This window comes from Vespa velutina, chromosome 16 (genome assembly GCF_912470025.1).
Source record: "Vespa velutina chromosome 16, iVesVel2.1, whole genome shotgun sequence".
NCBI lineage: Eukaryota > Metazoa > Arthropoda > Insecta > Hymenoptera > Vespidae > Vespa > Vespa velutina.
In genome coordinates, this window is record NC_062203.1 from 862501 (window position 1) to 882500 (window position 20000).

The following is a 20000-nucleotide window of genomic DNA, read 5'->3' on the forward strand; positions in this document are numbered from 1 at the left end:
AAAGAGAGAGAGAGAGAGAGAGAGAGAGAGAGAGGAAGAGAGGGAGAGTGCGAATGTATGTGTGTGAGAGAAGAAAGAGAGAGAAAAAGAGAAAGAGATTCGTTCGAGATAATTCATTAATTAAATTTCTACATACATATGTACATACGTACGCCGTATAACGTTTCATTGATTAAATTTATTAACTCATTCTTCAAAACGTCGGCTACTTATTTCACTTTAAAGGTCGCACCTTTTTTTCTTTTTTTTTTTTTTTTTTTTTTTCTATCACTTCTTTCGTCTTTATTTGTTTTTTCTCCTTTCTCATTTCTTTCTTTTTTCCTTTGCTTTCCCTCTCCTTCTTTCAATTTTCATTCATTCCAATCGTTGCTAATCAATCGATCATGATTTTTGAAAAGATATTCTTTAAGTTATGTCTATTTAGTTAGTTAGATATATGGTAATAAGCTGTTTTCATAACTTTCACATTATGTCACATTTGTTCGGACACGAAAAAAAGAAGAAGAAGAAGAAGAAGAAACGATTAAGCCATTAAGTAACATTTATTCGAGATTTAAGAAAATCCGACGGATCAATTATTTATTTATATTCTTTATTTATTTCTTTATTTAAATTGACAACGACCCGTGAGACAACAAATCATTGACGACACTCACTTTACCAATCATTATAAATACGGTAAGGTCATTTTTTCTTTTCCTTTTTTTCTCTTGTTTTTTTTTTTCTTTTTTTCCCCGATTGCGAATCTCTCACCTAACCTTGAGACACGCAATAAAAACGAAATGGCGTAGAAAATGACAAAGATAGATAGATAGATAAATAGATAGACAGATAGATAGAGAGAGAAAGAGAGAGGAGGATACAAGTAAAGATATACACACGTAAGCTTGTTGTGTTCATTGATATCTCTTCGATATATCAAATCGAACATACGTTAGTCGGAGAGAAAAGAAAAAAAAGAGAAGGAGTGGGAAAGGAAAAAGGAAAGGAAAAAAGAGAAAAATGTATGTATATATATATATATATAAAAAAAAATATAAAAAAAAAAAAAAAAGAGAAAGAAAAATAAACGACGGAAGACGATTATGAAGGAGAAATGTAATAAGAGATTTCTCGAAAGGGTGGGGGGTAAAGCGTTCGACTCAGGCTTCTACACCGAACACCGGCGTCTGTTTAATACCGTTATAAAAGCCTCAGGGGCAGGACGATCAGCCTGGCACAATCCGATTGTACCTCTTGTTTTTCCCCGCTCGCGTTGCTCGGCCAGTTCCTTCAGAGCAACTTCGAACCTGTTTCACCAGTGCTTCTGCCCTCGCGTATACGAGCACCTCGGTTACCTAGGTCTAAACTCTTCCGGCGAGGAGGACACCTTTTTAACATTCTTAACTCGTTGCCCAACAATCTCGAAAGATTAGATAATAATCGGTAGGGGATGATTAGAGAAAAATCCATTGGTAAGGCTTTTTCTCTTTTCTTTTCTTTTTTTCCTACGAACGAATTTTTCATTCAACATTTTTTCTTTTTCCTTTTTCCTTCTTTTTAAATTGACCAAGTTAACAAGTTGAACGAGTAAATTATCGTATTTCATATCAATTATTCCATACTACATACTTCTTCTCGGCTAATTCACGCATTTGATTTTTTATTTTATTTTTTCTCTCCTATTTGTTCCCTTTTTTCTTTTCAATTACTTTTTCCCCCTATTTTTGATATCTCACGTATTCACGTGGATAATATAATGGATATATTGAGATTGTAAAGGCTATGTGTGTACACACACGTATGTGCGTGCGTGCGTGCGTGGTTTTTTTTTTCACTTCTATCGATTCGCCCAAAGATTTAATTCGTTATATTTATCGATAAATTAATATTATAATTAATAATTTAGTTTATTAGTATTAATTTGTTATATAATACACATATATAATAATAATAATAATAATATGTAATTTATATTGAAAATATATTCGTAAGAAAAACTTGCGTCACATTTAAAAGACGTATTCGAATAACGTATATTAACGATATTATAATTAAATCATCAAAATTTATAAGAAATATCTTTCAAGGAGAAAAGAGGCGCAAGGATCATCTCGAAGAACTCGCTCATAAGCATAGACATATACAGACACATACTCATCACACATACACACACACACACACACACACACACACGCATACACGCACGCATACACGCACGCACACATACATACGTACACGGAGATGCTCGCAAAAAAAACACGTAGCTCGTTCCTCGAGCTGGCGCGTGGCTCAAGGAGGGTGTAGAAGGGATACACGCGGAGGGGTTGGTGGAGGGGGAAGCAAACGGTGAACGGCCTAGGCTCCATAGAATATGTATATGCCGATCCACTGCCGATATAATAAATTCCCACTCGAGCCGATTTCCGGCTTCTACATGGAAACGAATGACTCGATGGAATTGTGTTGTAAATAGGTAACCCAACGGAGCAACAAGTTGCTGTACTATACTCGAAAATTTATAAATTTTCTATTCGATTCGATTCGATTATTCGAAATTAAATCTATCGATCCTCGTTCGATCTATTTTATAATAATTATTTTTTTCAAAAATATCGACGAACGACATGGAAACGAACGCGACTCGATGAAATTGTTAATATGAAATAAATATTTATCTTAGCGAGTAATAATTTGTCATTCGGTATTAAAATAACGTTCGATCTATCATCGTTCGCAAACCATTTTGCAAAAATTGTGTATTAATTATTAAGGGGAAAAAAAAAAAAAAAAAAAAAAAAAAAACAAGAAAAAAACAAGAAAAAAACAAGAAAAAAAAGATAAAATAAAATAAACGAAAACAAAAGTGAAAACGAGAAACAAAAAGAAAAAGGCGAAAACACACACAAAAAAAGAAAAAGAAAGAAAAAGAATAAGAGGAGGAAAATATTAACATTCAAATGTAATTTTTCTAAGATAAACGACAGGTATTGTTCGCGTGTTTAGAACGAAATCTGAGTAGTGCTTAATGAGCGGAGAAACCGCGAAGTGAACGTTGAGAAGCCGAGAAAGAGAGAAAAAGAGAGAGAGAGAGAGAGAGAGAGAGAGAGAGAGAGAGAGAGAGAGAGAAAGAGTACGATAGGAAAATAGTGATCCAGCGGATGCTGGGCACCACTGAGAAGCACGCCAACTAAAGAGAGAAAGAGATAGGTAGATAGATAGATAAGAGAGGGAGAAAAAGAGAAGAGAGAGAGAGAGAGAGAGGGAGAGAGAGATACAAGAAGAGAAGGAAGAAGGAAGCTAAAGGATAGAAGGGAGGGCACGTTCGTCGACTTATAAATAAATCTCGATCGCGTGGCTCTCTCCCCACCATCGAAGTCCAGCATCCGTATCTTTTGCCCCTACCCCTTCCTCCCCTTACCACCTCCCCCTATCTCCTACCTCCCACCCTTCATCTCTTACCTCTTACGTCCGGAAGCGTGCCCATGTAGGAAAGGTACTTCTTATCCTAGAAATATGCATTCACCTTCCTATATATCACTATAGTTTTATTCGTACGAATAAAACTACCCTTTTTTTTTCTTTTCTTTTTTTCTTTTTTTTTCTTTTTTTTTTCTTTTTGTTTTCTTTTTTTTTTTTTTTTTTTTCCCAGACTCCTTTTTTTTATTTCGTCGTTTATTTCTAATATAACATAAACTCGAAATCGAATTACTTAGATTACTGCGAGAAATATAATTCTATTCGTTGTAACGATAAATATATTTATTTTATATGTAAAAGTTATTAATTAGACGTTACTAATTAGAAATTAATTCAAATTGATGTGTAAAAGAAGATGAAGATGAGAATGAGAATGAGAATGAGAATGAAGATGAAGAAGTGGAAGACATAGTTATATCATTAATTTTCAATCATTTTAAAAAAGATATCTCCTTATCTCTAAATACTCATCGTATACAAAAACGATGTAATGATCCATCGAAATTTGCATTTTTAACTTATATTTTGGAATGATTTGAAAGAAGTTTTATACGTATAGAAAAATGATGTAATGATCGATCGAAATTTGCATTCTTAACTCATATTTGGAATGATATGAAAGAAGTTCTATCTCGCCTGGTTACAAGGTGTAGGAAGAGAATTCTAAGCGAACATCTCTCTCTCTCTCTCTCTCTTTCTGACACCACACACACACACACACACACACAGACACATACACACACATTCGCATAGAAATACATACAACACACTCGAATGACCTTACTTCTTTCTCTCTTTCTCGGCAAAACCTGTTCGGCTTCCTCCGGCGTTCGTTCCTCTACGTTCGCGATCCCTCCCGGCAGAATCAATTATTTCCTTTCTTTATTTTATTTGTTTAGCATCGTAGCGCTAATCAACGTACCAGAACGAGCACGACATCCGTTCGATCGGGAACGTGGCGCCTTGTCAGGATCCATGACACAATGACACAGACTCCTATAATATCGTTATCACTTTTTTCTCTTTTTTTTCTTTTTCTTTTTTTTTTTATTTATCTCTCCCTCTCTCTCTCTCCCTCTCTCTCTCTCCCTCTCTCTCTCTTTCTCTCTCTTGTGTAATCTCCTTTATAATCAGACAGAACGAAAAATTGGAAAGAAAATCATTCGTTCAAATTGCGTATTATATAGATACCATAATTAGTTATCATAATTAGATAGATATATTATTTACTACTGATCACAACAGAATAATCATCAAACTATTCTAAATGAGAAAAAAGAAAAAAATATTCAAACTCTACTTGTCGTTAGAATTAGATTAGACGAAGATTCGTAAAAACCTGCACACGGATACACACACATACACACCTGCATACACGCATCCATCCACCAACCACCCCCCACGCACGCACGCATACGCGCTTATATACATTACATAGGTATTAACAAAACGAATCGAAGTATTCCAAAACATCATATGAAATATTCTCGTTTACTTACGATTCAGACGAACGATTTGATTGAAAAGTTGTTGATCCTTTGACGTGACGCAAACTTCGACCAAGTTCCACAAGAGGAAGACACCTTTCGGTAAAGACATTTGATGATTTTATCGTGCCAAGATGTCAACGATGAGAATAATTCGTTGGGTGACGACATCGATGAATAAAAAATTAATTCACTTAACACGCACGATATCTTGGACATTGCGAGGGTGCTGGGAGGGGGGAAGTAAAAAATTAAAGAAAAAAAAAAAAAAAGGATAAGAAAGAGATTAAAGACAAAAAAAGGAATAAGAGGAAGAAAACAAAGTAAAGAACAAAAATAGTGAGATAAAGGACACGCTACCGATTTTTACGTAAATAAGATAGAAAAAAAAAAGAAGAGAGAGAGAGAGCAAAGATAGAGAATGAGAGAGTAAGAGAGAGAGAGAGAGAGAGAGAGAGAGAGAGAGACAGATGAAAAAAAAAGGAGACACGAAAGAGAATGAGTAAACAACACGTCTTTGATCACGGATGCGGTCGCGAATCTCTGAGAAACTCTTCAAGTTGTTCGCATTTTTCTTTTAAGTAAAGAGAGGCCGCCGGCCATCCCGTTTTCCTCGACCAATCGAAGTCGAAGCCGTTATCGTTTCGCCGATGTTGTTCCTAACGAGTACGACGATACCGCAGGACGATTATCTACCCGCGAAGGAAGGAAGTGGTCCTTTTTAATGTTTCAAACAATTTGTTTTCATGATTTCTACGTTTCAACCCCGCGCGAATGCGTAAGCATACGCTTACGTGCGTCAACTTTATCCGCAAAAAACTTGATTATTATAATCTAAATAGACTCAAGGTCTTTTAAATAAATAAAAAGCAAAAAAAGGAAAAAAAAAAAGAAAAAAGGAAGGAAAAAAAATATTTTAGAATGTATTTCCTTCCTTGGGCTAAAGGATATTACGAAATGAATTTTAGATTGTGTAAAAAAAAAAAAAAAAAAAAAAAAAAAGAAAAAAAAAGAAAAAGAAAAAAAAAAGAAGAGATTTTGATTTATCGATGAAAGAGTTAAGTCATTATAATTTCGAATGAATAATTAATGGTAATAACCGGGGTTTATCATTATGATTATTATGATAACAATAATAATAATAACAATAATAATAGTAACAGTAATTATTATTATTATTATTTGTATTATTGTTGTTTATTATTATTATTATTATTATTATTATTATTATTATTATTATTATTATTACTATTATTATTATTATTATTATTAATGAGTGGAAACGTAAGACAAATTCCGTAGAAATATCAGTATGGACGTGGAACCGAGCCGAGATAATATCGATCGATCGATCTTGCCAGGAGACAGACAGAACAGGTTCCCAACTCTTGAAAATGGAAAAATTGTGTAAAGCAACTAATCACGTATTAGTCAGCGAGTAATATGGAAATAATCGGCTACATTAGAATCATGATTCACATGGGAAAACTCTACTGTATGTATTTAATTAAATGAAAGAAAATGTTACGAGTCGATAACTTTGTACACATTTTATATATCTTCTTCTATATATTTATATGTATTAAAGAAAAGAAAAATTAAAAAAAAAAAAAAAAAAAAAAAAAAAAAAGAAAACGAAACGAGGACACCAAGTGGAACGGCGAGAGACAAGATTAAAAGAAGGGAGGAAAAAAATAAAAAGAATAAAAAAAAAAAGGAAGAAATAAAAATATTTCTGACGAAGTAACGAAAACGCAAAGAGAAAAGATTAAAACAAAACAAAAAAAAAAAAAAAAAAAGAAGGAAAAAGAGAAAAAAGAAAAGATTTAGAATCGACCACAAAAGTCTTCATGTTCTAGAGCAAGAAAGGAAATCATATTCCAAGAGGTCAAGCTATATACCTCAGCAAAGTATGGACATATATATACACATGCATATACATACATACAATATATATATATATATATATATATATACATATATACATATATATTTGTGCGTATGTGTGTCTGTGTGTAAGTATATACATTGAGGTATAGATGCATGATGAGAGGAAGAAAGAGAGAGAGAGAGAGAGAGAGAGAGAGAGAGAGAGAGAGAGAGAGAGAGAAAGAAAGAAAGAAAGAAAGAGAGAGGGGGGAGAGGGAGAGGGAAAAAAGAGTAAGAGAGAGAGAGAGAGGAGGCTGAGTAGCGGGGCTAGTTTTTCTCTCTATCGAGTGGAGGATGAATGAACCCTGCAATTTGTTGGGAGCGAGGACCGAGCAACTCCTGCTATCCAGGGCCCCCATTATCTCTATAATCTCTCGCGAGACCAGAAGCTACGCTCGAATAGGAGCCTGTCCACCGGCAACAACTTAACCATAATATACCAGGATAGCGTGGAGAAGGCATGAGCCCAGGTATACACGGCTTATAAAGCGGCTTCACCGACTTTGCCGTTCGGAAGAGGAGAAAACATTGTACCTGGATATGATGATGGAAAATAAGAGGAGGTGAGATAGTACAAACCACCCCACCATCCTACCACCCCATTTATCCTTATCTCTCTTCTTTCTATTAAATCGCCCGAAAGTATATGTATATATTTATATATATATATATATATATATTCTTTTTTTTTATTTTTGTTTGTTTTTTACTTTATTACTTTTCTTTTGTTTGTCTTTTTGTTCTTTCTTTTGTCTTCAAAAAAAAAAAAAAGAAAAAAGAAAAAAAAACTACGAGGAAATATTGTATATACACGAGGGATGAACGATAGGAAGGTACGGTTTGCAAATAAAAATTGATTCTTTTTTCATTATGAATATTTCGTATAGATAATAACAATGATAACAATAACGATAACGATAATAATAATAATGATAATGATGATAATGATGATAATGATGATGATCACAATCGATAATTATTCTGAACGAATCGATCTGATTTCATCTTCCGCGTCGTACCAGATGACTTTTTGTTTATCTATTTATTTTTCTTTCTTTTCTTTTTGTTTTGTTTATTTTATTTTATATCATTTTCTTCATTTATTTATTTATTTATTCATTCATTCATTTTTTTTTCTTTTGTTTTTATTATTATCTCGTTCAAAGTACCTAACGTTCGTATTAGATATACCTATCGTTAGTTTCAGTTTTACTCCCTTTTTCTTTGAGACTAACATCGATTCCGCCATATAATTTGAGGATATAGGGATGCAGAGGATGGATTTAAGAGTCCGCCGTTGCACAGACTTGTAACGTATAAAAGGCGCAAGATAATCAATTACCCCGGCTACCGACTTCCCGAGAGCAATAACATCCGCTGGGTTCGCATCGGCCCCCTCCCGTCTACCTGTTGCAACAACGACGTATATTTAATGGCTGCCCTAATCGAGCGGCCATGGGTGCGAGAGTCCTGCCGATACCATGAAATATAATAAATATATACATATATATATATAAGTATGGTATGTAAGTATATATGTATAGATAGATATGTATGGATAAAAGTATAGATATAATCCTAAATAAATCTAATCAAAGTCGAAGTACCAAAGTATGTATTGAAAAAATCGTTTAATTCTAATAAAACGAACGAATACAATAAAATGTATTTGCGTACGCATGCACGTACGTATGTAAATACGCATACTCGCGATTGGATCAATGATCAATGAAAATTATAACGAAAGTAATTTATTTTAATTATCAAGGATAATAATCGTTGGTTCACAACCTTTCGAACTCGGATTTTCTTTTTATTTTCTCTCTCTCTCTCTCTCTTTCTCTCTTTACCAATGTTTTGTTTTATGTCTGACGCGTTTAAAAATAGAAACGAAAAGATAATTACTTGTTATCTCGCCTAATATATATATATATATATATATATATATATATATATATATATATATATTAAAGTAATAAATAAGAATGATCGATCGTGAAATATGCCATGCAAGTGGAAATGATTATTGTTGTTGTCACCTCGTAGTAGGACATACGAGTTTTATTGGAAATTTCTATCATTATTTTAAGCTTGACGCACAACAAGTTAAAAGGATTAAATTCATAATAAAAATATTATAATAGTATATTAGATAGTTAGATAGATAAATAGATAGAGATAAGATGGAAAAAGAAAATGAATAGATAGAGATAAGATGAAAAAAGAGAAAGAAAAAGAGAGAGAGAGAGAGAGAGAGAGTAAAAATACCTACACATATAATATCGTAGAACGTAAATATATCCATCTATATCCATTTATAGAAAAATAGAAAAAGAAAGAAAAAATGAAGGAAAAAAAAGAAAAAAAAAGAAAAAGAAAGAAAGAAAAAAAAACTAAAAATAAAATAAAATAAAATAAAATAAAATGTTAAAATGAAGATTCCATAGTGGTCGTTATTTATCACATTCCAGGAACGGTCGATCGTATACCAAGAAAGGGCCACGAATGGCGAAGAGAGATCATAAAGGTACGTTCTCGTGAAACGTGTTGCAAAGCCGTATCTTGAGAGGAGTAATAGTGCGTGTGATACGCACCGAACAGGTAGTTCTCTTTGCTTTCTTTCCTTTTTCTTTTCATTCCACAGACGCAAAGAAGAGGCGCGGTTTTCTCTCTTCTCTCTCTCTCTCTCTCTCTCTCTCTCTCTCTATCTATCTTTTTTTCTCTCTTTCTCTTCGTACCTTTCTCGTTCGAGGAACGTAGAACGAAAAGAAGAAAGAAGAAGATGAGGATGAGAGAGAGAGAGAGAGAGAGAAGGCAGCCTCTGGTAAACGCAAACGGAGCTAAGAGAAGGAAGCTTTACGCGCGTTGCTTTCGTTCCAAAGTACGAAGGAGGAGAGTATCCTCGGGCACTATCCAGCCCGATTTACAGGCCGCAATTATGTCTCCGTCGTTCGATACACTCGACTATACACACTCGATACACCTTCCTACTCTCTTTCTGTCTCTCTCTTCCTCTTTCTCTTTCTTTCTCTTTCTATACTCGTCTTCATCGATCGGTACGGAAATGAAAGGAGACTTGGAATCTATCGATCGATCGAAATTGTTCTATCTTTTATAATTATCTTACAATTCTATCAAATTTATTTTTCTCTATATGATTTCGATTAATAATATATACAGGAAAAAGAAAAGTAATTAATTTTATATTATTATTTCTAATATCTTTGTAAAATCATCGGAATCATTTATATACATATATATACATATTTATTTTTTATTTATAATTACTTCTCTTTTTTCTTCTTCTTCGATAGGGAGAAAAAGAGAAAGAAAGAGAGATAAATTCAGAAGTCAACGTACGAATGTATAAAAGATTCAGATATTATTTACGTTCACGGCACGTTCGCTACATCATTTCTGTCAAGCCAAGTGCATAAAGTTTTCTCAGCATCGTGCTAAGAGCAAACCAACTGTTTGCTGTCTCGCTTGTAACGCAGCACCTGGTGCGCCTAGTAGTGAGAAGAGATAGAAATCGCAACACCAGTAGAAGCGATTCGTAAAGGGAGTTAGTTGGCTCGCCAGAACTCTAGAAAGTAACGAAGTGACGGAGAGAAAAAATCACAAAAAAAAAAAAAAAAAAAAAAATAAATAAATAAGGAAAAAAGGAAAGGAAGAGGGAAATATCTCGCTCTTTTGCAAAATGAATATAACGCACTATGCAATTATTTCATAAATTCGTCCTGGTAATGAATAAAAAGGAAAGAAAAACTGAAAAAAAGAAACGAGAAAAAAATTTAATAAAACATTCAGAAAATGTTCTACGATCAAGTCGTATCCCGCGATTTTGTTCACGTCATACTCCTACAATCTCCGGATATTGGAATATGAAAAAAAAAAAAAAAAAAAGAAATATGTATATATATATATATATATATACACATGCACACATACATATTCTAGTTTTATAGAGAGACACATAACACGTTTCGCGACAGTCATTCATTGGAAATGAAAAGAACGTAATACTACTCACTTCATGTTCGTTATCATTGTAAAAGAGTTAGTGACTGTCCGGATACAAGTATGTACACATACAGGCACACACACACACATCTACATACATATCAATACAGGTATTACACATATGTGGAGAGTATATTACACGGTTGCATGAGTACAGAAACAGAGAGAGAGAGAGAGAGAGAGAGAGAGAGAGAGAGAGATAGAGAAGGAGAAGGCAGGGTGAGAGAGGGAAATAGATGCGAGTCTACTAAGAAACGAGAGGGTAAGGGAACGCGAAAGAACTCGAAGGTGGTGGAGGAGGTAAAAGAGGAGGTGGAGGGAAAGCAACGTATACAACATAACGTCGGCCGAGAAAGTACGATCTCTCTCTCTCTCTCTCTCTCTCTCTCTCGAAAGAGAGAGAGAGAGAGAAAAAGAGAGAGAGGATGGGGTAAAACGGCGGACCTACCGTGAGGCACGTTCCCACGTTCTCATGAATGAACTCGCGTGGCTACTGGCCGTTGGAGAGGGGAGAGCAAGCGAGTTCTCTCTCTCTCTCTCTCTCTCTTTCTCTAACTTCTTAAGAGCTCCTTGTCCCTTTTTCCAGCTCCCGTTCTCCTTTCCACGAGTCGCGGCCCGAGGCGAACAACGCGAGTCTGAAGCGAAAAAGAGAGAGAGAGAGAGAGAGAGAGAGAGAGAGAGAGAGAAAGAGAGAGAGAACAAACTCTAGGTGAGGTTAGATCGGATCTCTGGTAGGGATAAAACACCAACTCTTTTCTCCTCTTTTCTGTTCTGTTCTGTTCTGTTCTGTTCTGCTCTGCTCTGTTCTGCTCTGTTCTGTTCTGTTCTGTTCTGTTCTGTTCTGTTCTGTTCTGTTCTGTTCTGTTCCGTTCTGTTCTGTTCTGTTCTGTTCCGTTCTGCTTCTTCTCTTCTCTCTTCTTCTCTTACAGACTCCGAGGGTAAGGAACTCCGCGTTAGTTGGAGTTCCCAAGGGAACGACCGGCAAATCGATTTGTCCGTTCAATTCTATCTATGCCCGTGTATATCTACGCGTTTTGTTTGTATCTCGTATGGATATATACGCTATCATATATCATTCTTGTATAGAGAGAAAGAGAGAGAGAGAGAGAGAGAGAGATTCTGATGAACGTATAAATCCGCGATAATCTTGACTGTCCTTTTAAATAGCCTATCTCATTAATTTCATAGCCACTTAGGCTTAACTTTAATTTACGGATAACACCCAATCATCGTTAAGATTAAATCTTCCCTTCTCCTTAAATGGTAGACTATAATATGAATCGGATTTATCTTTGTTACAGATATTCTCTTTCTCTATCTTTCTCTCTACATCTCTTGATTAGATCTTATTCGTAGAAGAGATTATTGCGAAGGGAATATAGAGGATATAGACATTCATAGGAAAATCGAACGATTCGCTTAGAGAAATAAGGACGTTCTTCTCTTTTCTCATTAAAGCCAGTATCAATTCGGAATATCAGAGGGGCCTCGTTTGGTCTGAGGCAAATCGAACCGTTACGGACTATTAATCGCACGGCGCGTTACCCAGCCGTTAATAAAACCGGCTGGTCGAATCACGTGAGAAACGCAAAAGAGAACGTTCGCGGTTCTCTGCTACTTGGGTTCCAACCCTATATGTCTGCTGCCCTGCTGCTGCTTGCTTGCTTGCTTGCTTGCTTGCTTGCTCGTTTGCTTGCTTGCTGCCTCTCGTGAATGAACCGTGTAGTCGCGTGGCGCCTTCTGACGTCACAACCTGTTGCTAGCCATTCCTCTCTTTCTTTCTCTCTAACCCCCTTGTCCCTTAGTCACGACTATCTTCATCTTTCTCTCTCTTTCTCTCTCTCCCTTTCTCTCTCCCCACACCCCTGCCGTCCTTTTTTGTTCAGTAGACGAGCGAGCGAACGAACGAACGTCACCATTTAACGTACACGTATGTATATGTATCTCTACGTATTTTTACATGTAATGACTGAATGAGTGAGTAGCGAAAGAGAGAGAGAGAGAGAGAGTGTGTGTATGTGTGTGTGTCTATAAAATCTACGAAGATTTAATACGTGAACTTCGCTAAAAACAAACGTGCTAGAGCGGCCTTTCGAAGAAGATCGTGATGGACGAAGAAAAGAGAAAGGAGAGAGAAAAAGAGAAAGAAAAAGAAAGAGAGAGAGAGAGAGAGAGAGAGAAGGGAAAAGATTCATTCAATCGACGACGAAGAAATTACTTTTTGTTAAGCGAGAAGAAGATGATTCATAGGCCGTTAGGGTCGCCGTTCCATCCTCTTTCTCCTCTTTCTTTTCCTCCACCTCTTCCTCCTCCTTCTCCTTCTCTATCACCTCCTATTCCTTCTAAACCTTTTTCTCTGCTACGTGACTTAAACGATCGGACAGCTAAAGATGGCCGTTAGTTTTGAAGAAAAGTCATGGGTGTGGGTGTAAGATCTTTTTTCCCCTTCTCTCTGATCTCCCAAATAGTGTTCTTTTTTCTTTTTTTTCGTTTTCATATATTTATATGATTAGTTATAAAGGACATACAAAAATGAGGACTAACAAAAGTCGTAACGAGGGACGCAAAATTGAATGAAAGAAATAAGAAGAAAATAAAAAAAAAAAAAAAAAAAAAAAGAAAAAGAAAGAAAATAAAAAAGAAAACAAAGGAAAAAAAAGAAAGATAGAAAAATAATAAGGAAAAAATAATAAAGGGGATGGTCGATAATTTGTCGAAGTGAGAGAACTGTTTTATCGACGGAGGATAGAAAGAACTCGTCACAACGCTATCTATCGAGAAACGATCGAAGGGTGCTGACCGACTGAGCAAAGGAGGTCCCAATAGAGGTAGACACGCTTCGTACTTCTATCTCGAAGCGCGTTTACTCGATTTCTCCCTCATCAACTGTTCTTTATTTATGCACGTGTCGTGAAGCAAGAACAAGAGCGAAAGAAAAAAGGAGAAAAAGAGAAAGAAAGAGAGAGAGAGAGAGAGAGAGAGAGAGAGAGAGAGAAAGAGAGAGAGAAAGAGAGAGAGATGATTTTTAACGAGTAAATGTACTATCTTTAAATTCCGTTCGATAAGCCGTTACAAAGAAAGCTCTTTTCCATCGAATGCTGCCATCGACCGAGTGCGGTTATTTAAAGGAGAAAGAGACGCGAAAGAAAGAGAGAAATGTTTGCCGTAAACGAATCGCATTCGCGCATTCTTCGTTTATCAATCATCGGGTGCGCAGAAAAAAAAAAGAAAAAAAAAAAAGAAACGAAAACGAAAAAGAAAAAAAAAGAGTAAAAAGACGGGAAAATAGAGAGTGATTGAAAAAAAGGAAGGGGGAAAAAAAATTCATTTCGTCCAGAGAATAAAGGTAAAATCGTGAGAGTCGCCTTTTAGCGAAGGCTTTTCTTTCCGCCATTTTTTTTCTTTTTTTTTTTTTTTTTTTCAAGTAATGTACAGTGTCGCGATAGACCAAAGTTTTCTGAATAGCGATAAGTAATGACTAATATCAGAGAAAAAAAAAAGAGAAAACGAACGTGGAGTTCCTACAAAAAAAAAAAAAAAAAAAAAAAAAAAAAAAAATTGATTTTCTTTTTCTCTTTTTATATCTTTTTCTTATAATATACCTAGAAATCAAGAGAGAAAGAGAAAAAGAATGAGGGAAAAATTTTGTATAACGGCACATTTCTGACGTGTGTGCGCTCGTTCGCGTACACGCGAGTATACAAGAGTACGTTCATCGGGGTAGGGGGAGGGAGATGTTCGTTTTTAAAAAAGGAAATCTCCTTCGATCTCGTTCATCGCATTGAAAACTGTAAATCGTTCGACTCGGCTACAACAACGACAAAGACGACGACGACGACGGCGACGACGATGACGACGACGACGACGACGACGACGACGACGACGAGGACGGCAACGACGATGTTGTTGATGATCGGGGACGTGAGAATTGTATCTGCATTTTACTCTCTCTTTCTCTCTCACTTCGCTAGGTAAAAGAGAAGGAGGAGGAGGAAGAGGAGGAGGTGGAGGAAGGACGGAGGAAGGAAGGTCCCCTTTCTCGACCGCACGCACAACAGCTGCGGTTACGCATTTCGCGCGATGCACTGGCCGAACGAGCAACACCCTCCCCTCCTCCTCTCCTTCTTCTTCTTCATCTCCTCCCCTTTCTCCACATCCCCTCTCCTCCTCCTACCGCTTCTTCTCAACCAACACTGCTTCAACCCCATTCGAAGGTCCACGACAGTATATATACCCTTCCCTCTTTCTCTTCTTCTTTTTCTCTTCCTCCTCCTCCTCCTCCTCCTCCTCCTCCTCCTTTTCCTTCTCCTCTTGTTCTACATCACCCTTCGTAACCGATGCACTGGCAAGGCTTCTTTCGAGGAACAGGTACCTCTAACTCCGAAGTTTACTACTGATCAGAACGTGCGACCGATGCATTTTTCATTCGGTCGAAAAAGGGAAAAAGAATGAGAAGGAAAAAATCGAAGAAAAAACAGAAGAAGAAAGGAGAATTTTATCTTTTTTTGCGGCGTGTGTTTAAAAAAAAGATACTATGGAAAAGATCGCTGGGATGACTACTTTCCGGGTGGAAGGGGCGAGGGAAAGTGTCGCTGTTTAGAACGCAGGTTTAAATAAGAAAGAGTAAGTCGGAGAGAGAGAGAGAGAGGGAGAGAAAGAGAGAAAGAGGAAAAAAGAGATAGATAGGGAATGAAGAAAGAAATGAGAGCGAGAAAGAAAGATGGGAAGAGAGAGAGAGAGAGAGAGAGACGCATATATATGCACACACAGCAGCACACACACACACACACACACACACACACATGCATATATAGATATTCTCTCGTGTTCCTCTCGTGTACTCAGAGCACGTAAAACGCTGGGCCCCGTTCATTCGTTCATTGGTTCGTTCGTTCGTTCGTTCGTTCGTAAGCTCGCTTGTTCACTCATTCGTCCGGTGGTATCGTTCTACCTGTGGCAACTTGAATAAAATTCAATATAGCAAACTCGTACGTCTTCCTCCCTCTCTTTCTCTCTATCTCTACGGCAGCAAACGAATCGCTTCTCGGAATGACAAAATGTTTTCACGATCCGACGATTACACCACGTATACGACAAGTAAGGATGCAACCAGCAACGGCGCGACTACTGCAGAAAATATTCAATCAGACAGGGGAAAAATATATATATATATATATATTTCGAATTCAATTGTTCGATTCCTCGAATTATACGAAATTCTATTGTTTATGTATAAATAATTAAAACGCGTAAGAATTTAAATATTAAATTTTATTATTACTATTATTATTATTATTATTATTATTATTATTATTATATGAAACGATGCGAAAGGAAAGATTTTTTTTCATATCGAGGGAACTATTTGATTCGGGGTTGAGAATTTTTGTCAACGTTACTCTCTCTCTCTCTTTCTCTCTTTCTCATCCTTCTTCAATACCACCTACTTCTCCTTCATCTCATTCTACTCCTCCTCTCGTTAAAGGCTAATTCAACGATAGTTGAATCTCGGGTAGAGTGTAACGTGGTATATAGTTGAGAGGGCTGATACACTCTCAGTCCTCCTTACATAATCATACGGCGTATCGTTTCACGCGTCAGACTTGAAATACGGTCCGAGTTACGCGAGAATAAGAGTCACGGGACTTACGGGAAGAGGATGGATGCGTTTGAGAAGATACGTGAGGTGCCTCGAAGATATTCTCTCTCTCTCTCTTTTTTTCCCTTTTTCTACCTACTCTCTTCGAAGGCTATAACGTCTCGAACGGAAGCCGAAACGACGTATAACATCGCAATGATCGTTCGTCGGGGCCTTTTTCGATTTTTTTTTTTTTTCCTTTTATGTCGTCACCAAGCCTTCCACCAACCACCCTTCCCATCTCTCACCCCTTCCTCCTCCTACCCGACAAGTCTATCTTTTTTCTTTTTTCTTCTTTTCTTTTTCTTTCTTTTTTGTTTTTCTTTTTATTTTTTTATTTTTTTTTTTTTTTTATATATATATATATATCTTGCGAATTGAAATCTTCGTGTCGAGATTTCTGAATACTTTTTTTTTCTAGACAGATAGATAGTTATGCATATGTATATAAGTACACACAGGCACGCGCACACGCATATATATATATATATATACACATACACATACACACACATATATATATATATATATAGCCCACATATTTTTGCAATGCAATTCACGCGCCAAAGAAAGTATCAAGCTGGATCGTAGGCTCGTTATGCCGTCCATCGATCCGTCCGTCGTATGTATGTATATACGTACGTCCGTCCGTCCGAAGGAAGCGCAGGAGAAACAAATTTCCAGTAGCCACGTCAATGTCGTCGCGAACAATAGAATATTTACATAAAACATTCCGCAGGGTGAACCGGCATCGAGCTAAACCGATCGACAACAAACCGCGACAGGAATCTCGTAGAAAATCTTATTTGTTCTTCCTTTCGTGCCGATAAAAATTAGAATGTATAATAGAAAAAGGAAAAAAGAAAAGAAAAGAGACGAAAAATAAACGAAAGAACGAACGGACGAATGAACGAACAAATCCGACAATTAAAAAAACGTTTACGAAAAAAAAAAAAAAAAAAAAAAGAAAAATAAGGTAAGAATGAGTTGCGGCATTATGGAGAAGCATAAAAAAGAGAAAGAAAAAGAAGAAGAAGAAAAGAAAGATGAGGGAAAGAAAATTTCATATAAATAAAAGGTACAAAAAGGAAAAGGGATAGAAAATCGTTCTCGTTTTAAATGTTAAATGAAAGCAGACACTAATATAAGTGGGTGGACGACAATGTTGTCTACGAAGTGTGGTAACGCGGGCGCGCGCGCGCGCGATCGAGCGAGGCACACGTACGTACGCGCATACGTTAAAGAAGAATGGAAGGCGGGGGCGTTCAGTGGGGGGCCTTAATAAGGATGCTGCTGATTATCCAATTCGTAAATTCTCGCTACATTTTGATCGTACTCTCTGAGCCGCGAGTAACAAGAACGACTATCCATCTTCTCTTTCCCTCTTCTACTGATTCACTCACTCACTCTCTCTCTCTCTCTCTCTCTCTCTCTCTCTCTCTCTCTCTCTCTCTTTCCCTCTTTCTATCTCTCTATCTCTATCTCTATCTATTTATCTATCTCGAAAAATTCCCTCTTCCCTCTCGCTTTTCCTTCCCCATCATAACGTCTTCGTACGTTCCACTTTAGTTATTCGTCTGTCTTTATACGTGCCACCAAAGATAATGACTGATAACTATATCAGTCGATAACTGTAGGATTATTTGAAAATATTTTCTTCAAAAAAAAAAAAAAAAAAAAAAAAAAAGAACACACGCATATATTAAATTCGTAATAGAAATAAAACGATTCATGAATGTAATCGTCTAATGCAATCTTTTTTCTTTTTTTCCAAATCGAATAATAGAGTAGCACTCTCCGAGGCACTCTTAAGGCGCATTCTCATTTAACGATTTAATCCGCAAACGAAAGATCCTTCCAATAATTTGTTCTTACGTTTGCGTCGGATTTTTTGTCATTTGAATATTCAAAAAAAAAAAAAAAAAAAAAAAAGAGAGTAAGAAAAGAAAAACACAAATTCCTGACGCCTTCGTGGACTAATCGGACAAGTGATAACACCATGCGTACGCGCTGCTTACGTAACCAATGATCGTATTATGCAAGCGTCAACCGGATGTAAATGCACCTTCTAAGTGTCAACTACACGCGATGCTACATTGTGTCGTCGGGTCGATCGCGTTTCAGGTAAACGCGGTCAAAACGTGCTGATTTATCGAGATTTCGAAGGAAATCGAAAAAAAGGAAAAAAACTTGGAGAGAAGTAAAAAAAAAAAGAAAAAGAAAAAGAAAAGAAAGAAAAGAAATGATTTATATTTATCTGTAAGATATATCTACATTAAATAAATATATATATATATATATATATATGTATATACATTTACAGATATCTTACAGATAAATGTAAATCATTAACTTTTCGTTGTTATCGAGTTTTCAATTGCGCATTACGTACTTTAGACTTTAACGATAAGATATTTAACATAAAGATATGCGAGAAAACTTTATGGTGGCTTGAATGGGGATGATGGATAGGCGAGTGTTAGGATGAGACAGAGAAATTGTAAGAAAAACAAATAAAAAAAGAAAATGTAAATCTTTCAGGACCACGGCATTCCACTGTACACATTGTTTCGCACGTCGTGCGAAAATCCCTTCGATGCTCGCCCCATAGAGTTAATTGAAATATATATTCGACTTAATCGTTCATTAACGTCTAGACAAACGCGCTTGTTTGTTTGCTTACTTGCTTGTTTACTTGTTTATTTCTCACGGCTCTCATCGCGACAGACGCATATTCGTCATTTATGTACAGACAATGTACGCGTATGGTTCTCGTAAATAGTTTTTTTTCGCAACAATTCTAGACGTATGTTATTATTATTATTATCATTATCATCATTATTATTATTATTATTATTATTATTATTGTTGTTGTTGTTTGTTCTCATTTTTCGTTTTCTTTTCTTTTCTTTTCTTTTTTCGTTAATCGCTTAGTAAATAATCGACGACGATAACGGCGAAAGGGGGCCTAAGGCAGAGTGGGGATTTTGATCGTAATCGACATTTAATACTATAATCCTTTTCTTCTAATACTTAATATCAATCAGCCTTGTAGATAAACTGATACGTCACGTAGAATGTGATTCGCGTTTAAGAGAATGTTTTTCGATTATTAAATTTAGATTAAAAAAGGAAGAAAGAAGACTCCCCCCTAAAGAAAAAAGAAAAAAATAAAAAAAGAAAAAAAAGAACCACAAGAAAAAAAAAGAGGAAAACAAGAGAATTGAAGAGAGCAAAGAGAAAGATGACAAAAAAGAAAGGGGGGAAAAAAAACAAGAAAAAAGAAGAAAAAGAGAAAAAAAAGAAAAGAAAAACTCACCTAAGGAACTTTCTGGATCGGAGAGGTCTGATAACGATGGCACCTTTCGCATGCTGGTGAATCTCCCGGGTAGGGCTGGCACCAGCCCTTCTTCTTCGGCATCGGAGGCGAGCTCTTGTTTCATCAATTTTGCCATTACCATCAG

The 20000-nt window shown here is 36.2% G+C and overlaps 1 protein-coding gene and 1 long non-coding RNA gene across 9 annotated transcripts in view; one reads left to right on the forward strand and one right to left on the reverse strand.

Moving 5' to 3' along the window:
• LOC124954976 (ETS-like protein pointed) overlaps positions 1-20000 on the reverse strand; it is an 89470-nt gene that overhangs the window by 52846 nt on the left and 16624 nt on the right. For 5 of the 8 annotated variants that reach the window (XM_047508705.1, XM_047508707.1, XM_047508704.1 and 2 more), the window contains exons 3-4: positions 19856-20000; positions 4959-5042 (exon numbers count right to left, since the gene is read on the reverse strand). The exon at positions 19856-20000 is cut by the window's right edge and continues 63 nt beyond it. In XM_047508705.1, coding sequence (XP_047364661.1) covers positions 4959-5042; positions 19856-20000 — 229 coding nt within the window. The remainder of the gene's footprint in view (positions 1-4958; positions 5043-19855) is intronic. The other 3 variants (XM_047508710.1, XM_047508709.1, XM_047508708.1) reach the window with 1 other exon arrangement.
• On the forward strand, positions 7059-9581 carry LOC124954983. Its single transcript, XR_007102726.1, has 3 exons — positions 7059-7438; positions 8142-8397; positions 9347-9581. It is a non-coding gene; the product is annotated as an uncharacterized LOC124954983 (long non-coding RNA).